A 23088-nucleotide genomic window follows, 5' to 3' on the forward strand; every position below is an offset into this window, starting at 1 on the left:
AGACACACAGAGGTGGAGGACAAAGGAGAGGAGAGCTGAAAGGCGTGGGTTTTCCCCGCCAGGCAGCGCATCTGAGGGTGTCTAAACAGAAGGGGACCCCAGAGGCCCTCCAGCTATCAGGGCCTCTCTGGATCAGAGGGGGTCCCTGGTGAGGGAGAGAGGCCCCCCGTCTGCAGTGGGCCAGGCTGTCGGCTCTTCTGAAGCTGCGCTGAGGACAGGCCTGCCACCTGCGGTTCAGTGGGCTTCCCTCTGGGGTGTCTCTGGTGCCGCTCAGCAGAGTAGCGTGGGGCTGGGCCCGGGTTGCAGAGTCTGACCAGTGCTGTGCCCCGTCTTGTAGCGGAGCTCAGGTCCTTGGCTGTGGTGAGGAACAAAGGAGGACGCGTCTGGGCTGGGCTCCTCCCGTGGAATTGCACTTGCTGGTGCCTTTTCTCTCTTCTGTCCCCTCTGCCACCGGGCACTTTGTCCTGAGGACAGCCCTAGCCCCCTCATGCTGCTTCTCCCTGCCCCCAATCCGCAGCCCATGGCAGCTGCAGACTTAAAACAGAAATCTGATCCTGTCAGAACTCCCAAGGGGCGGCTTGCCTTCACTCCACTCCTGGGCTCCCGGCTTTGTGTCCCTCGTCCCCTGAGTCTTCCTGCCAGAGCGCCCCGTGTGACCCCCTGGGTCTCCTCTGGGAAGGAAGCTGTAACTCTCAGCAGGGAGTGGTAACGTGGCGCCAGAAGAGGTGTAGGGGCCTGGCTGCGAGTCTCTGCTTGGCCCCCTCCAGGCTGTGTGACCCCCACAAGTGACTCCACCGCTCTGTCCCTCGGTTTCCGCATCAGAAATGCCCGCCCCGCTCCGGTGTTCTTGATGAGTATGGAATGAGCTGGTGTCTGTGGAGCTTTTATTTTTTTCATCCTGTCTCTGGGGAAAGGGAGTCGGTTCCCCTGGGGGCTCTCCTTTGAGGAGTGGAAGCACGGCAGCCCCGGCTGTGGGTGGCAGCTCCCCTCTGCCCCAGACACCATGTTGCAAACCCTTAAGGAGTATCCTGGACGGAGGCCCTTGCTTTTTCTCTGGAATTCTGTGCCGCAACCTTGCAGTCTTGGCCCAGTTGGAACAGGATCGGGGGCTTGTCCGGTAGCGGGAGAGCCCCAGTTACCCCTAAACAACCTCCTACATCTCTGGGGGTTCCTTGGCTCCCTGTGGGGCTGGGCGGTGTGAGCCAGGGTGGATGGGACAGGCCTCCCCCGGCGTCTTTGACACCTTCCTTGGGGCCGGCACTTCTGTGTGCTGTGCCCTGTGCGCAGCAGCTCACCTGCGCCTCAGTGTGCCTGGTCTCCCGAGGAGGGAGGGGTGAGCTCGCCCTGGTGGCGGAGCGGCTGTTCGAGCCCCGGCTTGTGCTGCTCTGAGGCCCGTGCTCCTCGCCACCAGCTGTGCAGCCCAGAGAGACTCCTTCCAGCTGCCTCTGGTGCTCCCTGCCGGGGATGTGTCATTTCTTTACCCGGCTTCTGTCGATGGACTGTGTTCTCCCCCCCCTTACGAACAGAGATGATGGCACACTCTGCATCTTTGTCTTTACTTTGCCTTTTGGTTTTGTTTTTTTAAAGAGAGATAGCGAGTAGGGGAGAGATGGGAACAGAGAGAGAGAGAGAAGGGAGAATATGAATCTTAAGTAGGCTCCACGCTCAGCGAGCAGCCCAACTTGGGGCTTGACCCCACGACCCTGGGACCATGACCTGAGCCAAAATCAAGAGTCGGTAGTTCAACCAACTGAGCCACCCAGGTGCCCCTTTAACTTGCTTTACTCAAGTGACAATCCCTCAAGATCTCTGTATGTGAGCTATATATGTATTTTTTTCTTTTTAATATATTTAGTGTGTCTCTTAGGAGATTGGTGATTTGTTTTTTTCAATCCATGGTCTTACACCATAAGTCAACATTTAAAAACTTCTAAGAGGACAGTCGTGATCTGATAAAGCAGATCGTGGGATGTGCCCCCCACCCACTGCCCCATTTCTTTGGAAAAGAGAAATATTAATGTGGGGATAGGGATTTACACTGTAATTTGTTCCAGAGAGGTCATGGGTTAAAACAGGTTGAGAAATGGCAGCCTGAGACATTGGCTCAGAGAGGGAAGAAGCCAGTGTTGCTCTGCGTGCGTGTGCATCGGGGCTCCATGTGCCCCGGGTCTGGGGTCACTTGAACTTCGGCTGCCTTGCTCACTCATTCCCCAGATACCACCTGAGTACCCACCCACGTCCAAACAGACGAGATGCCTGCCTTCATGGGACTGACGAACATGGGCTGTGGGGCCCCCGGGCTCGGCCTCGGGAGGGCCAGTGTGCCAGCCCTTAATGTTTGTGCTGGCAACATTCACACCTCTGCCTTAGAAGCATAATCTCCTGTGAGCAAGGCCATGTTGAGACTCCGAGCTTCCAGGTGTGAACTGGTACCTCTGGGCTTGGTGATGACTCGGTTCAGACCAGGTCGTGGATCTAAGCGAGAACAGCCCTGCCCTTCGGCTCTCGGAGGTCATGGGCCCTCTGTGATTCCAGCTACCAGGCTCAGAGCACCGACTTGTGTTTTTCCTGAATTTTGTTTTTTAAATCTGTGCCTCCGTTTCCCTATCTGTAATGCACAAGGAAGGGTGAGTGGCCTGGGAGTGTTCGTAATCGGGGGACAGTGGAATCAGACTCTTCCTTGCCCCTGACTCCCAGCTCCCCTCCCTGGAGGCAGCCAGGGCCCTGCGTCGGCGTCCTTCCAGAGGTGTTCGTGCCGGTGCGCATACACGTGTCTGTGCGTCAGTCCCTCTTTTCTACCTCCAGTAGTGTCACATTCCACACTGTTCTTTTTTTTTTAAGTTTATTTTTATTTTATTTTGAGAGAGGGAGAGGGAGGGAGGGAGAGAGAGAGAGAGAGAGAGAGAGATCAAGCGGGGAAGGGGCAGAGAGGGAGACCGAATCCCAAGCAGGCTCTGCGCTGTCAGCACAGAGCCCAACAAGGAGCTCGAACTCATGAACCGTGAGATCATGACCTGAGCCGAAGTCAAGAGTCAGACACCCAACGGACTGAGCCACCCAGGCGCCCCTCCGCACTGTTCTGCACCTTCTTTTTTCCGTTAAGGTATCTCCGGTCACCCCAAGCCCACACATGGACCTGCCTCCTCCTTCCTGGGAGCTGCAGGGGGTCTCCTTGCATAGATGTTTCATGTGCGTTCTCTGCAGCTCCCAACGGCTGGCCAGCTGGCGAGCACAGTACTGCTGCCACCCTCCATTCGGTCCCAGGTGCCGTCACCCAGAGACACACTGGGTCTTTGTAGAATACCAAGCAAAAGCAATGCCCACCTAAATTGAGATAGGCCACCGACTGAGATGCACCCGGATTCCAGCAGCGTCAGAACCTGGGGACATTGGTGCCACAGGACTGGTGGACTGTAGTCGCTGGGGGCTGTCAGTATGTGAGGAAGCAGAGACTGAGTGCAGCCCAGCAAGGTGGTTCCAACTTCTCAGGCCACTTGCACTCTGCGTGACACTGGCCAGGGGCCTCGGTGCCTCGGGTGTGCAGGAACAGTTTCAACCTGCTGCCTGGGGCTGGGGGTGATTCTGGAAGATGTGTGGCTGACTGGCTGATCTCACTGAGGCTTATCTAAAACTTTTTTTTCTTTTTTTTAAAAAAATGTTTTTTTAATGTTTTATTTATTTTGGGGACAGAGACAGAGCATGAGCAGGGGAGGGGCAGAGAGAGAGCGAGACACAGAATCCGAAGAAGGCTCCAGGCTCTGAGCTGTCAGCACAGAGCCCGACGCGGGCCTCGAACTCACAAACCGTGAGATCATGGCCGAAGTCGGACGCTTAACCGACTGAGCCACCCAGGAGCCCCTAAAAATTTTTTTTTCAGTTTATTGATTTATCTTGAGAGAGAGCAAGAGCGCACACAAGCAGGGGAGGGGCAGAGAGAAGGAGAGACAGAACCCCAAACAGGCTCCGCGCCATCAGCTCAGACAGGGCCCAGTGCGGGGCTCAAACTCACGAACTGTGAGATCATGACCCAAGCCCAGATCAAGAGTTGGACACTTAAACGACTGCGCCACCCAGGCGTCCTGCATTGAGGCTTATTAAATTGCTGTAATTTGGGAGGTTGCCTGTTTGTGCTTTTTGAATTTTGTCATTCTTTGTGAACATTATGTTTTTCTCCCTGTTCATGTGGCTGTTTTGTAGACATAAGCAAAATCCAGAGGGGGTTCAACTTATATTGGGTCGAACCGCCTGAAATTGTGTGGTGGGTTCAGAAATGGGAGGGGTACGGAAATGTATCTTTCAGCCTCCTGGTTTCTTTTTGTGGTCTCTGGTCATTTTTTACTTTTTTTTCCCTAGATATATTTTCCCTTTCTAGACACAGAAAGTAGGTATCAAAAGAAGGTTATTTCTGAACAAATTCTAAATCATGAGTGACAGAAATAGTTACTCTCAAACCAAGCTCCCTTTTGCTGGGACCTGCTTCCCGGTCCGCAACCTTCTGTTCTGCGTCCCTGCCCCAGACCTCTGTCCCTGCGCCCTCCTGGCAGACAACCCCCTCCAGGGATCTTGCCTTATGAGATCTTCAGCTTTCTTTGGCCGATGAATTCTTCCTCTTACTCCTGGTTTGCTTTTACAAAACATTGTGCTTGAGGTTGTTCTGGAGGAATCCCTAGGAGCACTGTCTCTCTCTTATCCCAGGCTCAGGGTGGTGGTTCATTTTCAAGGCGGCTGTGAAGAAAGGTGGTCTCCTTCTTTGGTCATTTAATTGCTGCCTGACTTCAAGTGGTGCTCGGGCCAGGCCACTCCTGGGACATAGATGGTCTCTGTCCTTATTCCGTTCTTGCCCTCTCTTACCCTCTGCAGCCAGAAAATCTGTAAAATTGCAGTCCTGTTCCATCGGCTTCCCTTGGCTCAGACACATCTCGTCAGAAATTTCCAGGGCTTTTGGCGCGCCTTGGGTGGCTCAGTCGATTGAGCATCCAACTTCAGCTCAGGTCATGGTCTCGCAGTTTGTGATTTCGAGCCCCGTGTCAGGCTCTGTGCTGACAGTTCGGAGCCTGGAGCCTGCTTCGGATTCTGTGTCTCCCTCTCTCTGCCCCTTCCCTGCTCGTGCTCTCTCTCTTGTTTCTCAGAAATGAATAAACGTTAAAAATTAAAAAAAAAAAAAGAAAAGAAAAGAAAGAAATTTCCAGGACGTTTGATTATTTGCTCCCACTGGAGAGGTAGGGGCTCAGTCCTTCCTGCCCGGGCTCCCAGGATTCACAGCTCTTTGGATGTGTCCCCACACAGGGAGGAGTGGATGCGGGCCATTCAGATGGTCGCCAACAGCCTTAAGCAGCGGGGCCCAGGTGAGGACCCCATGGACTATAAGTGTGGCTCCCCCAGTGACCCTTCTGCGGCCGAGGAGATGGAAGTGGCAGTTAGCAAGGCTCGGGCCAAGGTGGTAAGTGCTGGGGGGCCGGTGGCCAGGCTGTGAGTACCCCTCCCCGCACAACACTGGCCCTGCCTCCCCTGGTTTCCACACGGTGTGTGCAAAAGCGTAGCCGGGGATGTGTCCTGACTGCCCTGTGGGATGGGCATACATGGGTGCACTTGGGGTGAGGGGCAGCCACATCACGGGAGGTTGTGAAGACCTGTCTGCCCCCACATCCGAGCCTCCCGGGGCGCCCTGCCTGGGAGAGCCAGGCTGAAGGCCACTTCAGAGCAAATAGTCACTGCCCAGAGCCTCCCTTCCTGCTCCCGCCAGAGCGTTTTGGCAACAGCGTCCTTCGATGTTTCCTTTCTCTTTGTTAAAATGTCTTCCCGTGGGCCACGTGCCAAGCACCGACTGCCCCACTCTCTCCCCCTCCTGGGCAGACCATGAATGACTTCGACTATCTCAAACTTCTGGGCAAGGGCACCTTTGGCAAAGTGATTCTGGTGCGGGAGAAAGCCAGCGGCCGCTACTACGCCATGAAGATCCTGCGGAAGGAAGTTATCATTGCCAAGGTGGGCGCTCCCAGGGCTGCTTCTGGCTGGGCTCTGTGGTGGGGAGTGCGCACTGGGCAGCACGCTCGCCTGTGCCTTCGGGGAGTCTGAGGCCCCCCCCACCCCACCTTCTGGGCACCTGGAGGACTAAGGTGGGGAGTGTGACAGGGCTTCACCTCGCAGGCGTCATCAGGGCCTGCAGGCAGGTCTTTTGGGGCATGAAGGGCTTGTGGGGAGGCCCTGAGGGTCGGGGCTTGGCTCAGGGCCTCTCACTAGGAGGCTGGGCCAGAATGGAATTCTCTTCTTTTTTTTTTTTCCTTCTTTAAATAAGTTTTTAAAATGGAAAATTCCTGACATGCACAAAATTTTTAAAAGAAAAATAAATACTGTGGACTCCCATGTAGCCAGCATCCAGCTTCCACAATTGTCAACATTTGGCCCGTCTTGTTTTATTAGCTCTGCCCTCCTTTTTGTCCTGGAGTATCTTAAAGGCATGTTCTAGATGTCATATGGTTTCACCCAGAGATACTTAGGTATGTGTCTCTAACAGATGAAGATCATAAAGACTATAATGGAACAACGATCTCACCCCAGCAAAACGAACAGCCCCCTATGTGCCTGGTCCAAGGCAGGCTTCCACAGCCTCAGCACTGTTGGCATTTGGGGCCAGATCATTCTCTGCTGTGGGGCTGTCCTGTGTACTGTAGGATGAGTCGCCACACCCTGGCCTTCACCCCTAAGGCCAGTAGCATCCCCCCACCCCAGTTGTGACAGTCAAAAATGTCTTTAGACATTGTTATCAAGTGTTCCCTAGGGACAGACTCACCAACCCCTGCCCCGGGAAGAGCCAGTGTCTGGGAACCGCAGGCAGGTCAGGATTTTTAGCAGCTCGGGTGACTGCTGTGTGTTTAGAAACCAAACTTGAGCCCATGTTAGAGTGGCCCCAGGGGGCCTGTAAAGCCGGTTCTGGGTCCACCCCCAAGTGTCTGGGAGGGGCCTGAGAACCTGCATTTCCCCAAGTTCCTCGGCGACAGGCTGCCAGCCGCTATGGGACCGCACATTGCCGCGGGTGGAATCCTGATTAGATCCACTTCCCTTTTTCAGCAAGAACATTTATATGTGGGGATTCCCACTGCCTGTGGCATCACCTCAGGAGTCTTACAATGCCTGCTTGTCCCTCCTTAGGGGTGTTAATTTTAACATTGGCAGTCTGTCACCTCCTTCGTAAAGTCCCCAGCGACTTCTCACCTCATAGCTTTGAGATTGAGCCACTGATTGATTGGCCTTGTCTGGGGCCATCGTTTCCTTGTGGCCGGAGGATGGTAACATTCCACTCCCGCCATGCCATTCGGTGTGTGTTTAGGACTAGAACTGCATTTCACCAAAGCATTGCTCCCCCCTCCCTTAGGTTGGGCCGGGGGTCGGGGGGGGGCAGGTGTGGTGTTGCCCCCCAGCCCCTCACGCAGCCTCTGTCTGCAGGATGAAGTTGCCCACACGGTCACCGAGAGCCGGGTCCTCCAGAACACCAGGCACCCATTCCTCACTGTGAGTGGTACTTCCCTCTCAGGCGGGGCCTGGCCTCTGCACGCGCCATGTGGGAAAAGAGCCCAACCCTGCCGCCATGGAGCACGGACTTCGTGTCAGCCAGGTGGCCAGGGCTGGGTGTTGTTGCGCTCCCCCAAATGACCCGAATCAAACCCCGGGGGTGGCACCTTCTTCACAGATGGTGGCTTCGTGGCTTCAGCCAACTGATGATACCACATTACAAGATGGTTCCGGGAGAGCGTGGCTACTCTATGAGTTAGAGGCATTTAGCCCAGCTGGTCGAAGTGGGAACGTTATTTTTTTGTTTCTGTTTTTAAATGTAATTCTAGAAGGACATGAATTCTGGTGCTGCTTGTCAGCTTAGTCTGAGGAGATGCCTTTTTGGGCTACAGGCTCACATCAAGGCCAGCAGCCATCAGTTAAATGGATCACGTATAGGATGGCTTATGGGATGGGTCATTTCTTTAGCTCAGCTGTTGTCCAGTGTCCTAGTAAACCATGACACTGTTCATACTTTTACAAGGTACTTTGATGTAGAAGACAGAGAATAGTTAGACTTGTCATGAGCAGAGGGGTCACTCGGGGTTCTCTAAGGAACTTTCTGTTGGGCTTCTTAGAGCATAGTTGAGAACTGCCGTTTACTGGCACATCATTTGTCCATCCTGTCTTTGGGGTTGGCTCCCAAGCCACTGCCTGCTTCCAGCCAGCAGACCTACAACCTGACTGTGGAGAAGAGGGGTAAAATGGCCCTGGTTGCTCAGAACTGGGTATCTCCCTGGCCGCACCTCTCAGAAGCTTAGCTGAAGGCTGAGGACAGCCTCCTTCAGCCCAGTAACCGTTTCCCTGCCCTCAGAGCCACAAGCTCGCTCACACACCCCAAAAGGGGAAGCTGATGTTTGAGCCCCGGCTGCCAGGGTGGGGAGCGTGCCTGCAGAGTCCGCAGAGAGCCTGCCTTCTTCCCACTCCCACCCTGGCCACCTTCCTGCCCCCCACCCCCCTCCCCAGGCACTGAAGTATGCCTTCCAGACCCACGACCGCCTGTGCTTCGTGATGGAATACGCCAACGGTGGTGAGGTGAGCATAGCCCGCGTCAGTGTTCCCACATCTCCTTCCCAGGTATCGTGGGAGGCAGAGGGCAATTGTAGAGGGGGCGGAGGGGGCCTGGCTGGATGTCCCCTCATTCTCGAGGCAGGCGTCACCATCTCCATTTCGCAGGCGAGGAAACTAAAGCTCAGGTTAAGCGGCTTGGCCCAAGTTCACACAGCTAGTGAGTCAGTGGGCAGGGGGCACGCGCAGGCCCAGAGAGGCCTGGAGAGGCTGTGGGAAGGGGGGCGGCCAAACGGCAAAGGGTGTCCTTAACGGCTGCCAAGAAAGTGTGTGCAGGGCAGGGCCTGCCAGCGCTCCGCCTTCCCCCGTGTTCTGACAGGAAGAGTCCGCCACTCGTTGTGACTGGGTTGCTCAGGCCTGGGCTGCCACCTGCCCCTCAGCCCCCGCACCCTGCTTTCTGCGTGTGGCGTCACTCACCGGCTCCGCATTGTTGGCTTCATCTGTCCCACTGGTCCGCAGCTCATTGTCACTTGCTCATGACTTGTGTTCCTGTGCTTTCTTGCTGTATCCCCCTCCCTCCCTCATCTGTCCCCTCATGCTGTCCCCACTTAACTCTCCCCTTGGCATCTCCTGGTTGTCCTTCGTTCTTCATGCCTCACTCCGTTTACTCAAGTGAATTTTTCCCTGCTCACTGTCTCTCGCTTGGTTCTTCTTGCCGTCACTTGCAGGTTCATGGAGTAGGTGTCACCGTGTCACTGGGCTCGGTGTTGGGGGCCAAGGGGCAGGGTCCTATTTCTTGCTCCTCTGGGCTGATATCTGACTTTTTGCTCCTTCCTCCGCTGGCAGCTGTTTTTTCCACCTGTCCCGGGAACGAGTCTTCACGGAGGAGCGAGCCCGCTTCTATGGTGCAGAGATCGTCTCTGCCCTTGAGTATTTGCATTCGCGGGACGTGGTGTACCGCGACATCAAGGTGAGTGTGCGGTTGCCTCCTGGCCTGTGGCACCTGTGGGGCTCGCACTGGGGAGGCCGGGTCTGTGCCCTCGGGCCCACACTTCCCCCTCCAGGGAGGCTCTGACTTGTGGGTGTTCCTGAGTTCACTCACCCTCTGGCCTAGGCCCCAGCTGGCTGTCCACACTAAGGTCCCGCAGGCCTCTCTGAGCCTCTGGTGGACACACCCCTCTGTGCGGGGAATGGGGAGGGGTGGGGGGTGGAGGTAATATCAGTACAAGCACCACAGGAGATAGTTTGGCCGAATCCACCAAAGCCAAGTGGACACGTCCCTGTGAGCCAGCCGTTTTGCCCTAGGTTTATGCACGTTGGGAACCGAGCACGGATGTGCGCACGCTGCAGGCAGCGCTGTTCACGCTCGCCCCGAGCTGGAAGCCACCCGGGTGTCCGCTGTCAGAGAACGGCTAGAACGCACTGCGGTGGCGCCCCGCGGCCGGGCTTTGCACAGCAGTCACTGAGTGAACCGCAGCCCTGCAGCCGTGCTGCACCCCTCACGGGCTCACGTTGGGGGAAAGCCAGGACAGACCGTACAAACCTGTGTTATTTATTTATTTTTATTTTTTTATCATTTTTTCAACATTTATTTATTATTGAGAGACAGACACAGAGCATGAGCAGGGGTGGGGCAGAGAGAGGGGGAGACACAGAATCCGAAGCAGGCTCCAGGCTCCGAGCCGTCGACACAGAGCCCGACGCGGGGCTCGAACTCACGGACCACGAGATCATGACCTGAGCCGAAGTCGGACACTTAACCAACTGAGCCACCCAGGAGCCCCAGATCTGTGTTGTTTAAACATACAGTGCGTACGTAGGTGGGGAAACTAAAGAAAAGCAAAGGAGTAAAGTTCTTCCTCAGCTGAGGGGATGGTTAATAACAGGCAAGGGGCCCCTAGAGGGTTCTAGGGGTCTTGGTAACGTTCTCCCTTAGCCTGGTAGAGGTTACACAGAAGCCCACTAAATTGCCCATTTGTGTTAAGTTTGGTTAAAAGTCGAGGAAGAGGGGCGCCTGGCTGGCTCAGTCGGTAGAACATGTGACTCTTGATCTTGGGGTCGTGGGTTTAAGCCCCACATTGGGTGTGGAGCCTACTTAAAAGAAGTGGAGGAAGAAAGCTGGCGTTGCTCAGAGAGTTGGACGCTGCAGCCCACGCTGTGGGGAGCCGGTGGGCAGAGCCTGGCTCCCATCTCTCTCTGCCTGGCTTTTTTCCAGCTGCCCTTGGGGGCTGGCCTCCCTCTGAGCCTCACGGGCTTGACTTTGTGCTAGGGGTGCGCCCAGTGCCCGGCCTGGAGCCCCTGGCACGACAGCTACCACCCCAGGCCACAGCTCTCCGCGGGAATGGCCAGGGCGTGTGGGGTTCAGGAGCGGTGGTGGGAAACCCTGGGAAGACGCGTCCCTGATACGTTGACTTTTCCTACAGCTGGAAAACCTCATGCTGGACAAAGATGGCCACATCAAGATCACTGACTTCGGACTGTGCAAAGAGGGCATCAGTGACGGGGCTACCATGAAAACCTTCTGTGGGACGCCCGAGTACCTGGCACCCGAGGTGCCTGAGGCTGGAGGTCCCGGGGCGTGCGAGGCCAAGGGAGGAGAGGCCCTCGGACCCGTGTGGTTTCCCCAGCGCAGACCCTGTGCGGGCCGTGCTGCGATTCCTTAGATGGCCCTCCGTGGCCACAGGCAGCGCCATGTCCCTCCGTGGGTCCCTCTCAGCCCCGCTGCCCGGCAGGCGTGTGCCCGGCCCCTCACCGCCCCTCCCCGCTCACCTGCTCAGGTGCTGGAGGACAACGACTACGGCCGCGCTGTGGACTGGTGGGGGCTGGGCGTGGTCATGTACGAGATGATGTGCGGTCGCCTGCCCTTCTACAACCAGGACCACGAGCGCCTCTTCGAGCTCATCCTCATGGAGGAGATCCGTTTCCCACGCACACTGAGCCCTGAGGCCAAGTCCCTGCTTGCTGGGCTGCTTAAGAAGGACCCCAAGCAGAGGTGAGGGCTGGAGTCTGTCCCGCCCGGCCTAGTGCTACCTGTTGCGCTGTCCCCTCGCGCGGAGGGGGCCGAGTCCACAGGCGCACGCCTGTGTGTCATCCCCACGGCGCCTCCACTAGTCCCCGCAGCTTGGGCCCGGGGCGGGGGGGACTCGCTTGGGGCCAGGCCGTCCTTCGCGCCCTGCCCGCACTGCCTCGTTCTTTGGGTGTGCTGAGGGTCACGGCAGCCCTGAGCCTGGCCGAGGGTGGCCGAGGCCACCCTCTCGGCTCCTGTTCTGGACTCAGAGTCCTGGGTCGGGATCCCCTGGGGCTGTGACCCAGGGCTGAGAGCCCCTTCCCTGAGCCATGGTTTTCTCCTGTGTGGAATGGTGGTCTGTGGCCAGGACAGAATCACTAGAGGTCGCTCAGGGCCTGCGCTGAAGGCCCGTCTCCCAGAAGCCGCTGGCCCGGGAGGCGGGTACTCATGGCCATCTCTGCCCAGGCTCGGCGGGGGGCCCAGCGATGCCAGGGAGGTCATGGAGCACAGGTTCTTCCTCAGTGTCAACTGGCAGGACGTGGTGCAGAAGAAGGTGAGCCCCACGCCCACCCGTTCCTGCAGTGCCCCTCGAGGGTGATCTTGGCCAAGGCCTCCCATCCCCTGGGTCCTGAGTCTGGGTTCCTTCCCTCCGCAGCTCCTGCCACCCTTCAAACCTCAGGTCACCTCTGAGGTTGACACAAGGTACTTTGACGACGAGTTCACCGCCCAGTCCATTACAATCACGCCCCCGGACCGCTGTGAGTGTCTCAGGCCCTCCCCCCGTGGGCCCAGCTGGGTACGGAGGGGTGGGGTCTGCCCTTGACCCAGTTCCGGGGAGGAAGCTCGTAGGCCCCCTCCCCGTGTCTGGGCAGTTTGCCAGCAGTTGGCTCAAAGGGCTTTTGGCTGTTGGTCTGTGCACCTTTACACCCAGTGAGGGTCGCCAGGAGCCATTGGCCACGGCACATTCCAGAGCTCAGCGGGGAGGGGTCTGGGCAGGAGACACAGGAAGTTGTCACTGCTGGGATGGCACATTCATAATTGTCTTCCCAAATTGCCCACGTCTCTGGGGCTGGATTGGTTCGTTGATTCTCACCCACCCAGTGCTGGGCTGTGCTGGGGACAGCAGTGACTGAGACGGCCCTGGGCCCTGCCTTGAGGGAGCTTCAGGCCTGGTGGGGTGACAGCCCAGAGTGGTCAGGTCGAGGGTATAGAAGCCCAGGGACTGGGGAAACCCAGAGGAAATGCCTGACCTGGCCTGCGAGTCAGCGGGGGGCTTCCTGGGGGGTGGGGGGGCCGGGCAGCTGAGCCAAGTTCCTGGCGGAAGGAATGGCACTCGGGAATGAGAGTCCAGGAGGGAGTGTTGCAGAAGCTGGGGTAGAGGGGGTAGGGGGCCAGAGTAAGAGGATCTTGGGGGCCGTTGGAAGGAGTGGGAACTTGCTTCATGGGGAGCGACGGAGAGGTTTTGTGCAGGAGGGGGACAGGGTTGCCTCCGGGCCCTCCGAAGCCCCTCTGGCTGTGCGTGGGGGCTGGTCGGCGGGGGCGGCAGCGGGGCGGGGGCGGCAGCGGGGCGGGGGCCAAGGGTCTAGGCTAGACCAGAGTGTGGCGCCGAAGGGGAGGGTCTCACCGATGGCCCACCGGCTGGGGGTTCCCGCCACCTGCACCCCTTCCTGAGGCTGGGCCCCCGTGGCCCCCTTGCCCGCTCCCGGGGGTGTGGTCGGGGTGCCGGGCCATCCGCAGGCCCGTTCTCCCCGATCCACCTCCCACTGCCCCCCACAGATGACAGCCTGGGCTCCCTCGAACTGGACCAGCGGACCCACTTCCCCCAGTTCTCCTACTCAGCCAGCATCCGCGAGTGAGCAGAGCCGTCTGCTGCCACCACCGCCGCGGGACACGCACGGCTGCCATCACCGCCCGGGGGCTTTTCTCTTGTTTTTAAACTTTTTTTTTTGCCTTTTTTGTTTGCATCCCCATCTCTCACCTGCTCACCCCCATTTCCAGTTTTTTCTTCAGCCCTCTGCCAAACTCACCTCAGCGGTCCCAGCGGCCCTGCCTCCAGGATCCTGTCCTGTCCTCACCTCTGTGCTCAGACCAGGCTTTGGGAGACTCTCCGCTGGAGGGATTCCGGTTTTTAATCAACACGAGCCCCAGGGAGGGGCGAAGCGTGGGGCTGTGGGTCCTGCCTGAATTTCTGGCCAGACGCCTGCAGGCAGTCTGTCTCTGTCAGAGGTCGCCTTCTCGTGGGACACCTCAGGGGACACCTTGTGGGACATGATGCCCCGCGGACAGTGCCCCGCTGCTGCCTTCCGTGCCCTGCTGTTAGGCTCAGAGCGGCCTGGCTCGGGCAGCCCAGCCCCTCATCCCACAGGGGCAGAAAAGCAATAATGTCTAGGGACAGGCTGGGGCCTTTGGAAGGTGCGGGATTGGGGGTCCAGGGCTCCCTCGTGTGGTTGGGGGATGGGCACTGCCTCCTTGCCCCGCCTTCCCCAGCCTCCCAAGCTGCTCTCCTGACCCTGTGGATGAGGCAGGAGGAACATTTGGGGACTGGCCTCCCCGCCACCCAGTCCTGTGCCTTACCAGGGCTTCCTTCCAGCTGGCCTTAACTCCCGCTGCACCCCGGGCCCAGCCCCAGCTCTTTCCAAGGATGGGGGCTGGGATCACCCCCTTCTTTCCGCCTGGGGCGGAGGGGTGCCAGCCCCGGCTGTTACACATCTCGCACCAAGACAGTATTGGGCCCCATGGACTGGGGTCGAAGAGGGGGTGGGGTGGGGGGGTCTCTGGTACGTACTGGGGTGAGGGCCTCTGAGAAGGGGAGGCTCCAGGGCCCCTTTCTACCCCCCCCCGCCTCTGGGCCCCACGTTCTGCAGCCTTAAGGTGAACATGTGTCAGTGCTGTGGGCACGGGGGTATGTGCCTCAGACTATGTGTGTTTGTGGATGTCCCTCTGCATCCCGGACGTGGATGCACACGGGCGTGTGTGCGTGCGTGCATGTGTGTTGGGTATGTGTGCGTGAGGGCAAGTGTGTCTCGGCCTTGAGTGTGTGGTGTGCGTGGACTTGGGCCCTGTCCCCGGGCCTGAGCGTTTCATCCCCTGAGGGAGGGGTGCTGGCCCAGCAGGAGGACCACACCTGGGATCCATTTGCTGCCCGCTCTCCCTCCCATCCCCCCCCACCACCCAACATCTCTCGGTGTGTGGAATTTAGTTGTGGTTTTGATCTCCCTGCCCCACCTCCTGTACTAGGTAGTTCTGAGAGAGACATCCTAGGGTGGGGTGAGGGTTGGTTTGGGTGGGTGGGGGGTCTTTTTCCTTTCTGTGTGCGTATGTCCTTTCTCTGACAATTCTCTGTCCTCCCCACTGGCCTTCCCCCTTCCTCCCATTTGTACGGTACAAGCAATAAAGACACTCGTTTCAGACCGGGGCCCACCGCCCTGGGCCGTTACTTGCCTGCGGAGCCCGGCCCCACTGACCTGCCCCTAGGACCCGTCTGCGGTGCCGGGGCCTGGCCATCTGGAGCTGTGTCCCCTCGGGTGGCAGGGCGGGTGGCTGGGCCTCTGTGTGGGTGCCGCTGTGGGTGGGAGCCGCTGAGGACTTTGGGAAGCTGCCCGGGCCTGGGCTGTGACTCCAGCGGGCAGAGGCCATTCCCGGTCTTCAGAAGCTGCCTGGGCTAAAAGGGGGGGGGGGGGGGGAGGGAGGGGGGGAGGCATGGGGGGGTAGTTGGCTGGCTCTGAAAGGGTAGGGCATGCGAGGTGCCCCTGAGCCCTGGGAGTGCAGGTGTGGGAGTGGATGCCCTTCACGTGACCCTGGAGTCCCAGGGCCGGGCATCACATGCAGTCCCCTTCTCCCCATTTATGCCAAACCAGGGAGCCTCGAGGCCCCCCGATTCCAACACAGAATCCTTGGCGTATGCATGGGAGTCGAGGTGGACGCCTCTGGTTTGGTCACAGCCCTCCCCCAGCTCTGGGACCCTCTGAGAGCTTGTCCCCTTTACCTTGTGGTTCCCGAGCTTGAACCGCCCTTCCCGCACCTTGGGACCAGGGCTGCCCTGGCACAGATGAATTTGGTGTCCGATTTCGCCAGGCATTAGGGCTGCTTCGCACGCGTGGAGTCCTTGAGATCTTGAGTGAGGGCAGCAGAGAAAAGTCAGGGCCAGTTTAGACTCGGGAAGGCGTGGCCGTTTCTTCACGTGGACTTTATTATTTATTTAATTACAAAAGCATGTGCTGGTGGTCATAAGACCAGCAGCAGTAGAAGCTTCTAAAGAAGAGCCTTCTACTTTTCCCTCCAGTCAAGGCCCCGGAGGCAGCCGGTGCCAGTTCCTTCTCTCGTCATCTCCCCGCCCCACTCCAAGGAAATCCTGAGCCTACCTCAGTCCGATAGATCGCCTCGCAGTCCCTGGTCCCTGGTCCCCGGCTCTGGGCCCACAGGCTCGCGAACACTTCCCTCGGGCGAACATAGATTCCCCAGATGTAGTGGTGCTTCCTTCTGTAGAACTTTTTCCCAAAGGGAGTTTCAGGTGGAAGAGTTTTAATAATAAAATTTTACCAATTGGAAAATTTTCATTTTGAGTGGATTACTTTGTCTCGTGTCATGTATGTCTGTGAGAGTGAATAATGCAAGCAACACCGAAGTACGAGGAAGAAAAAGTGAAAATCCACGCAGATCCCAGGCCCTGCATGCCCTTCCTGGCGTTCTCATTGGCACCATAAAAAGGCTCTTTCCCTTTGGTGGTGTGTTGTCCCAGTGAATAATGCCAAGTCCCCGGGCTACGCCTACCACGTTTTCCCAACGCTCCTGCCGACACACGAACACTAGGGTGGGCTGGTCCCTGGTGAAATGAGAGTCTCCCTCTGCATTTTGGGGACCTTGCTTCATGAGGCTCCTCTCACGAGGCAGGTATGCCTCACCCGATCCAGACTGCCCTAGTTGACAATTTACTCGGTCTCCGGATGTTTTGCTGCTACAACAGCGCTGTAATAAACCTTAAGGATCCATCTTTCTGGCACTTTTGTGGCCCACGTTCCAGGGTGGCTGTATTTTAACACGTGTCCGATAATTTTCCGGAAAACGTGTGGTGATTTACAGATTTTTAACTTTATTTTGTAAGTCACTGCAGGCTCATAGAAGAACACTTTCAGAAATAGTACTAAAATGATTCTAGGCCTGGGGCGCCTCATAGTGCCCCAAAGTAAGGGCTTGCTCAAACCCCAGAAAAGCAGGGGCGGCCAGGTGGCTCAGTCGGTTAAGTGTCTGACTGTTTCTTGGTTTTGGCTCAGGTCGTGACTTCAAAGTTCGTGAGTTCAAGCCCCAAATCGGGCTCTGTGCTGACAGCGAGGAGCCTGCTTGGAATTCTCTCTCCCTCTGTCTCTGCCCCTCCCCCCCCCCCCCCCCACGCTGTCTCTGTCTCTCTCAAATAAATAAATAAACTTTAAAAACCTGCAAAGCAGAGCCTTACTGTTAGGGGTATGTGAACAGGAGTGGATGGAAAGTGCTCCCACTGGGCAAAGTTGAAAGTACTTCGAGCAACAAAAATAGCACAGTCCTGGGTTACACCCAGAGTCTCAATAAACAAGTTGGCATGGAGATAAATGGTAAATGGTGCAGACAGACACGTGTACAGAATTCCAGGTCATTTCTGTAGAATTTCTGTAAGTACCGTGCCTTCAAGGAGGGGGAGCATAGCTCCCATTCCTTATGTGTGGGCTGCAAAGTGACTTCTTCCCGAGTGGATGGTATAGAAAGGGGGGGAGGGGTGGGGAGCAACTTCTCAGTGGAGAAACCTGAGAAACACTGTATCAGCCAGGTGATCAAGGTCAGCATCAACAGGGTATCTCATGTTGGCAGGAAGTGCTCTTGATGAGGATGGTTATCCCTATTGGCTCATGGTTGTAACAAACGTACTACACTAAGATGTTGAGGGAAAACTCAGTGTGGGCTGTTAAGGGGAACTCTTCTATCTTTGCAACTTCCCATAAATGTACTTCGAAATTTTATTTATTTATGGGGTGCCTGGGTGTCTCAGTTGTTGAGCGTCTGACTTCAGCTCAGGTCATGATCTCACAGTTGGTGGGTTCCAGCCGTGCATCAGGCTCTGTGCTGATGGCTCAGAGCCTGGAGCCTGCTTGGAATTTTGTGTCTCCCTCTATCTCTTCCCAGCTCATGCTCTCTCTCTCTCTCTCTCTCTCTCTCTCTCTCTGTCAAAAATAAACATTAAAAAAAAAAGTACAGGGGCACCTGGGTGGGTCAGTTGGTTAAGCGTCTGACTTTTTTTTTTTTTTTTTAACGTTTTTATTTTTGAAGGAGAGAGAGAGCATGGGCGGGGGAGGAGCAGAGAGAGGGAGACCGAATCCGAAGGAGGCTCCAGGCTCTGAGCTGTCAGCACAGAGCCCGACACAGGGCTTGAACTCACGAGCTGTGAGATCATGATCTGAGTCGAAGTCGGACGCTTAACCGACTGAGCCACCCAGGTGCCCCCAAGTGTCTGACTCTTGATCTCAGCTCAGGTCTTGCTAGATCTCAAGTATTGAGAGTTCAGACCCCGTGTTGGGCTCCCACACTGGACATGAAGCCTACTCAAAAAAAAAAAAAAAAAAAAAAAAGTGCAAGGAATTCTCATCTACCCTTCATGCAGGTTCCCGTGACATTTTATGATTATTCCCTCCTTCTTCCCCTTCATATTTACATATCCGCCCTAAAACAAGAACATTCTCTTACATGACCACAGTTCAATTATCAAGGTCAGGAAGTTAATATTGAAACAACCCTCTTCTCTCAGATCTTTATCAGATTTGACCAGTGGTCACAGCAAGATAAAAATGACCTGGCTAACGACTGCCATGTTGTGTTCAGTTGCGGGGGCGCTTTACAGAATGTCCCCCACTGAGAGTTTGTTGCCCGGTGTTTCCTCACGGTTCTATTCAAGCTACCTTTGACAGGGATTTGCAGAAATGATGTGCCCTTCTCGGTGCACCTTCTCGAGAGGCACATGAGATTCTGTCCCATGACTGAAGGTGGGGTCTGTCACATCTCTCTGCTGTAAAGTTACTACATGCCCTTTGTAGTTAGTGTCTTGTGTAGAGATACTCTGAAAATGTAAATACCTAGATTTTGTCCAAGTGTTCAGGCAAAGGGAACAACACGCACAAAGGCCCGGGGGCAGGCGGGTGCCTGGTGTGTTTGGGGAACACGAAGAGGCCGGGGGGGGGGGGGGGTGGTGCGTCAAAGGGAATAGAGGGGGATGGGGAAGGAAATGAGGTTAGAGAGGTAACAGTGGGCCGAAGGGGTCTTGTGGCCAAGGTATGGAGTTTGGGTTTTATTGTAAGTCTGACAGGAAGCTGTTAGTTCTGCATCTCACAATCCTCTCTCTGCTCATTTTTCCAGGCTTTCTGCCCTTCCAGTGCCTGAAAATAGCAATCCCTTTCCTGCCTCAGTGCCTTTGCTCATGCTGTTTCCACCACTTGGAATATTCCGGTCCTCCACGCACCCCACCTTTGCATTCCCAGCTCGTCTTTCAGGTTTCACTCCAACATCACCTCATCAGGTCCTTGCAAGCCACTGTTTGTAAATTATATCCAGCCTGTTCACTTACTCATCCAGCAACTATTTCTTGAGGACCTGCCACGCGCCAAACCCTGTTCTAGGCACTGGGAATACAGCAATCAAAACAAAACAAAACAAAACAAAACAGAAGGCAAGCCTTGCACTCATGGGGTTCACATCCTAGTCAGGAGAGAGTAACTAAGATGAGGCGGTAAGTGCTCACGAGAGAACAAGTGTGAAGAACGGAGAGAGGAAATTCTCAGGATGGCGTTTTTCACAGAGGAGGTAACATCTGAGTAAACACCTTAAGTGAGGGATCTGAGGGAAGCGCATTTCAGGCAAGGGGAACAGCGAGTGCGAAGGTGCTGGGGTGGGAGCGTGCCTCGTGTGGGTGAGAACGGAGCCAGGCGGCCGGTGTGGCAGGAGACATGAGGGGGGTGGGGAGGTTGGGAGACGAGCTCCAAGGTGGGTGGGGCTGGTGGGGAGGATAATATAGGACCTCATGGACTTTCCCATTGAGATGGGAGACACGGTGGAGTTGTGAACAGAGGCAGGGTGGGATCTGACTTGGGCTGCACCGGATCCCTTCTGGCTGAATGGGGGTGACAGACTACAGGGGATGGGGACCGGGGAGCAGCGAGGAGGTGGCTGCGCCAGCCCAGACTGACCACTTACACGTTTGGAAACAATCCCTACTTTGCAGCTGAGGAAAGGGAGGCTCGGAGGGGCTGTTTCCGATCACATAGTTAGTAGCAGGAAGAGGATTTGACTCCAGCTGCCCGACCTTAGGTTTGGAGGGGCGTTCGCCATTGCCTCTGCACCTGCCCGGGTGCTCGGCACGCATGCGTGCAGGCACGTTTAAAGCGCCCGCCACAGGTCCTCTGCTCCAGCGGGAAGAGGTGGGCGCTGGGCTCGGATGTCGACGCCAGCCGGGAGGATGCTGGTGAGAGGCAGCAGTTAGGGTCCCCCCCCCCCCCCCCGGGCCTGTCTCCGGGGCGCTGACTCCAGACCCCTCCTCTCTCCTGCAGAGTCCCGCTGCCTCGCCGCCCGACCCCGAGCCTCCGAGCGTCCTGGTCCCCGACAGCAACCGCGAGGGCGCGAGCGTGTCTCCAGGACGCCAGGCGCGGCCCCCGGGGCCGTGCGTGCCGCCCGGGCTGGCGGAGGCGCTGAGCGCGCTGGGACTGGCGGGAGAGCGCGAGTACGCTGGGGACATCTTCGCCGAAGTCATGGTGAGCGCGGCCCGGACGGCAGCAGAGGGGTGCGGGTTTGACGAGGCTCAGGCTGGCCCACTCCACGAGCCTTCCGGAACGCCCGGCTGCCTGCAGCCCCTCCTTTGCTAGTGCACAGCCCCTCCCGCTTGTCTCTGACATGGATTCGCTTACAAACACTTAGCGGTTTCTTTCCAAATGTTTTTGAGCATATTCCCGGCCCTGGGGATGCTGTCATGAACAACATAGTCTGCTGTCATTGTGGACAGCCAAGCCGATGTAGGCAGTCATTGCAGAAAGGCCCCCGAGACCAAAGTGCAGGCTCTGTAAGTCTGCAGATACCTGTGCAAGATAGGCACTGTCGGGAGAAACACCGCAGGGATGAATTTATTCAAGAAGCATCTTGTGAGTTGTGTCTCCCCAGCCAGGGACTCTAGGAACTGAGATACAGGTGTGATCCAGAGAGAAATCCCTGCCCTTGTGGTGCCAGCAGCCTAGGGAGGCAAACAGACAAAACACACGAGGAAACAGCAGGTTATCTCCAGACTGAAAATACCGAGAGGGAGTGCAATGGGTGTAGGGAGAATTCTGTGTAGGAAAGCCGAGCTGAGGTTTGAAGGGCTGAGGAATCGACAATGCAGGGAGCTGGGGAAGGATCGTGCAAATGCCCTGGGGTGGGAATGAGCTTGGCATAGTCTAGGGCTAGAGAAGGCTGATGCAGCTGGAGTGTGGGTTGTGAGGGGAGACAAGGGAAGAGGTTGGCAGTGTTGGCACTGGGGGAAGGGGGGTCAGAGGCGGGGGGGGGGGGTGGCGGGGGCAGTGCCTGAGAGTCAGAAAGCAGTTAGGGTTTTCTCCTGAGGGTCCTGGCAGCCATGAAAGGGTTTTAAGCTGGAGAGTTCCTTGGCCAGTTTTGTATTTTAGAAAGACCCTTGGGGGGAGGATCTGAGAATGAGTGGAGGGCTGGTGACCACTAGTGGTCTGGAAACCCAGGGGTTGATGCTTAGGAGGACCCGTGGCCATGAGGGCTACAGACTGGAGAGGTGGATAGGGAGGCGTCCGGAACAAAGTCCAAGGCTCTAATGGGGACAAGGAATAGAGGCACATTTGGAGAAGACTGGAGGCCGGTTTCGGGGGTGGGCGGCGGGGCACTCACGCTTCCTCCAGTCGGTGCGAGGAGGCTGCTGCACTTAGGGCTGGAGCTCAGGCGAGAAGCCGAAGCACCGGTGTGGAGAGTGAGGCTGTCCCTGCCCAACCCCAGGTGTGCCACGCGCTGCCCCGGAGGGCCCTGCCCCGCGCTGTGACCCCGGAGATGCGCGCGCTCGTGGTGGACTGGCTGATCCAGGTGCACGTACGTATCCGGGAGGGGGCAGGGCTGGGCCGGCGTCGCAGCCTAGATCCCCGGTGGTCACTCACGCCCCTCCCCAGGAGTACCTGGGCCTGGCGGGGGACACGCTCTACCTGGCGGTGCACCTGCTCGATTCCTACCTGCGCGCCGGCAGAGTGCGCCTCCAGCGCCTGCAGCTGCTGGGCGTGGCCTGCCTGTTCGTGGCCTGCAAAATGGAGGAATGCGTGCTTCCCGAGGTACTTCCGGAGTGGGGCTCGGGAGGGTGGAAGCCTCTCTCGCCTCGTCACAGATGAAACACCTACCGTGTGCCGAGCTAGCGCTTTACTCACTCTTGGAATCCCAGCATATCTGTATGAGGTCAGGGCTACCACGGTGTCCCTTTACTGGAGGAGGAGACTGAGGCCCAGGGAAGGACATTTTGCCCCAAACAGGTGGGATTTGGAGTCAGTCTTGAACAACAGTCGTTGGGGCCCTTGAGTAGTTCGAGCCGGTGCCTTATCAGAGCTGCCTGGTGAAGTAGAGAGGACTATTTCCGTTTTATAGACGAGGAAACGGAGCCTCAGAGCTTCAGTGATGTCCTTGTCGCACAGTAAGACTCGAACCCAGGTCTGATTCTGAAGCCTGTGCTCTCCATGGCTTCCAGACAACAAATCAATGGCCCCACTTTACAGACTAGGAAATCGAGGTCCAGAACGGAGACTGAAGCGCTGCAGGGCAGGGGTCCAAGACTCCCCCACGTCTTCTCCCCCCCCCACCCCACCCCCACCCCCCTAACCCGCAGTGTGCCTCCCTCTGCCTCCTGGGCGCTGGCTCCTTCTCGCGGGCCGAACTCCTGCGCGCAGAGCGCCGCATCCTGAGCCGCTTGGATTTCCGGCTGCACCACCCGGGCCCTCTACTCTGCCTCGGGCTCCTCGCCGCGCTGGCCGGGAGCAGCCCCCAGGTGCGGGGCAAGGGGGGCAGGGGCGTGGCTTGTACGGGGGTTGGGGCGTGGCCTCATTTCCCCGGGGCTTTGGCAGGTGACGCTCTTTGCCACCTATTTTCTGGAGCTGTCTCTGCTGGAGGCCGAGGCAGCGGGATGGGAGCCGGGTCGGCGCGCAGCTGCGGCGCTGAGCCTGGCGCATCGCTTGCTCGACGGGGCGGGCTCCGGCCTGGAGCCGGCGCTTTACAGGTATGGCTCCAGGGACCTACATTCCTGGTCAGTCTTTATTTTTTTACTTAAAAAAAAAAATTTTTTTTTTAATGTTTATTTTTGAGAGAGAGACAGAATGCGAGTGGGTTGGGTCAGAGAGAGGGAGGCACAGAATCCGAAGCAGGCTCCAGGCTCCAAGCTGCCAGCACAGACCCTGACGCGGGGCTCAAACTCACAAGCTGACCTGATCATGACCTGAGCTGAAGTCGGACGCTCAGCCGACGAGGCACCCAGGCGCCCCTTCCCGGTC

At 57.2% G+C, this 23088-nt stretch overlaps 2 protein-coding genes across 2 annotated transcripts in view; both read left to right on the forward strand.

Moving 5' to 3' along the window:
* Window positions 1-16117, forward strand: part of AKT2 (AKT serine/threonine kinase 2) — a 51455-nt gene extending 35338 nt beyond the window's left edge. The window contains exons 5-14 of the mRNA XM_045442338.1: window positions 5287-5440; window positions 5854-5985; window positions 7444-7509; window positions 8515-8585; window positions 9406-9526; window positions 10980-11108; window positions 11334-11548; window positions 12029-12116; window positions 12219-12321; window positions 13340-16117. Of these exons, the coding sequence (XP_045298294.1) occupies window positions 5287-5440; window positions 5854-5985; window positions 7444-7509; window positions 8515-8585; window positions 9406-9526; window positions 10980-11108; window positions 11334-11548; window positions 12029-12116; window positions 12219-12321; window positions 13340-13419 (1159 nt within the window). The 3' untranslated portion in view covers window positions 13420-16117. The remainder of the gene's footprint in view (window positions 1-5286; window positions 5441-5853; window positions 5986-7443; window positions 7510-8514; window positions 8586-9405; window positions 9527-10979; window positions 11109-11333; window positions 11549-12028; window positions 12117-12218; window positions 12322-13339) is intronic.
* A 3821-nt stretch (window positions 16118-19938) lies between these two features.
* On the forward strand, window positions 19939-22914 carry LOC123578513 (cyclin P). Its single transcript, XM_045441371.1, has 6 exons — window positions 19939-19995; window positions 20125-20325; window positions 21563-21652; window positions 21730-21885; window positions 22431-22589; window positions 22666-22914. The coding sequence occupies exons 1-6, from the start codon at window positions 19939-19941 to the stop codon at window positions 22900-22902; spliced, it is 900 nt and encodes a 299-aa protein (XP_045297327.1). The 3' UTR covers window positions 22903-22914.
* The last annotated feature ends 174 nt before the right edge of the window (window positions 22915-23088 follow it).

The sequence above is a fragment of the Leopardus geoffroyi genome, chromosome E2 (genome assembly GCF_018350155.1).
Source record: "Leopardus geoffroyi isolate Oge1 chromosome E2, O.geoffroyi_Oge1_pat1.0, whole genome shotgun sequence".
Taxonomy (NCBI): Eukaryota; Metazoa; Chordata; class Mammalia; order Carnivora; family Felidae; genus Leopardus; species Leopardus geoffroyi.

Excerpts from the sequence above, each read along its gene's own strand:
- LOC123578513 (XM_045441371.1), top strand. The coding sequence starts at position 19,939 with ATGCGTGCAGGCACGTTTAAAGCGCCCGCCACAGGTCCTCTGCTCCAG. Across the intron at positions 19,996-20,124 it reads CTCTGCTCCAGCGGGAAGAG|AGTCCCGCTGCCTCGCCGCC; the intron begins GTGGGCGCTGGG and ends TCTCTCCTGCAG. Across the intron at positions 21,653-21,729 it reads ACTGGCTGATCCAGGTGCAC|GAGTACCTGGGCCTGGCGGG; the intron begins GTACGTATCCGG and ends GCCCCTCCCCAG.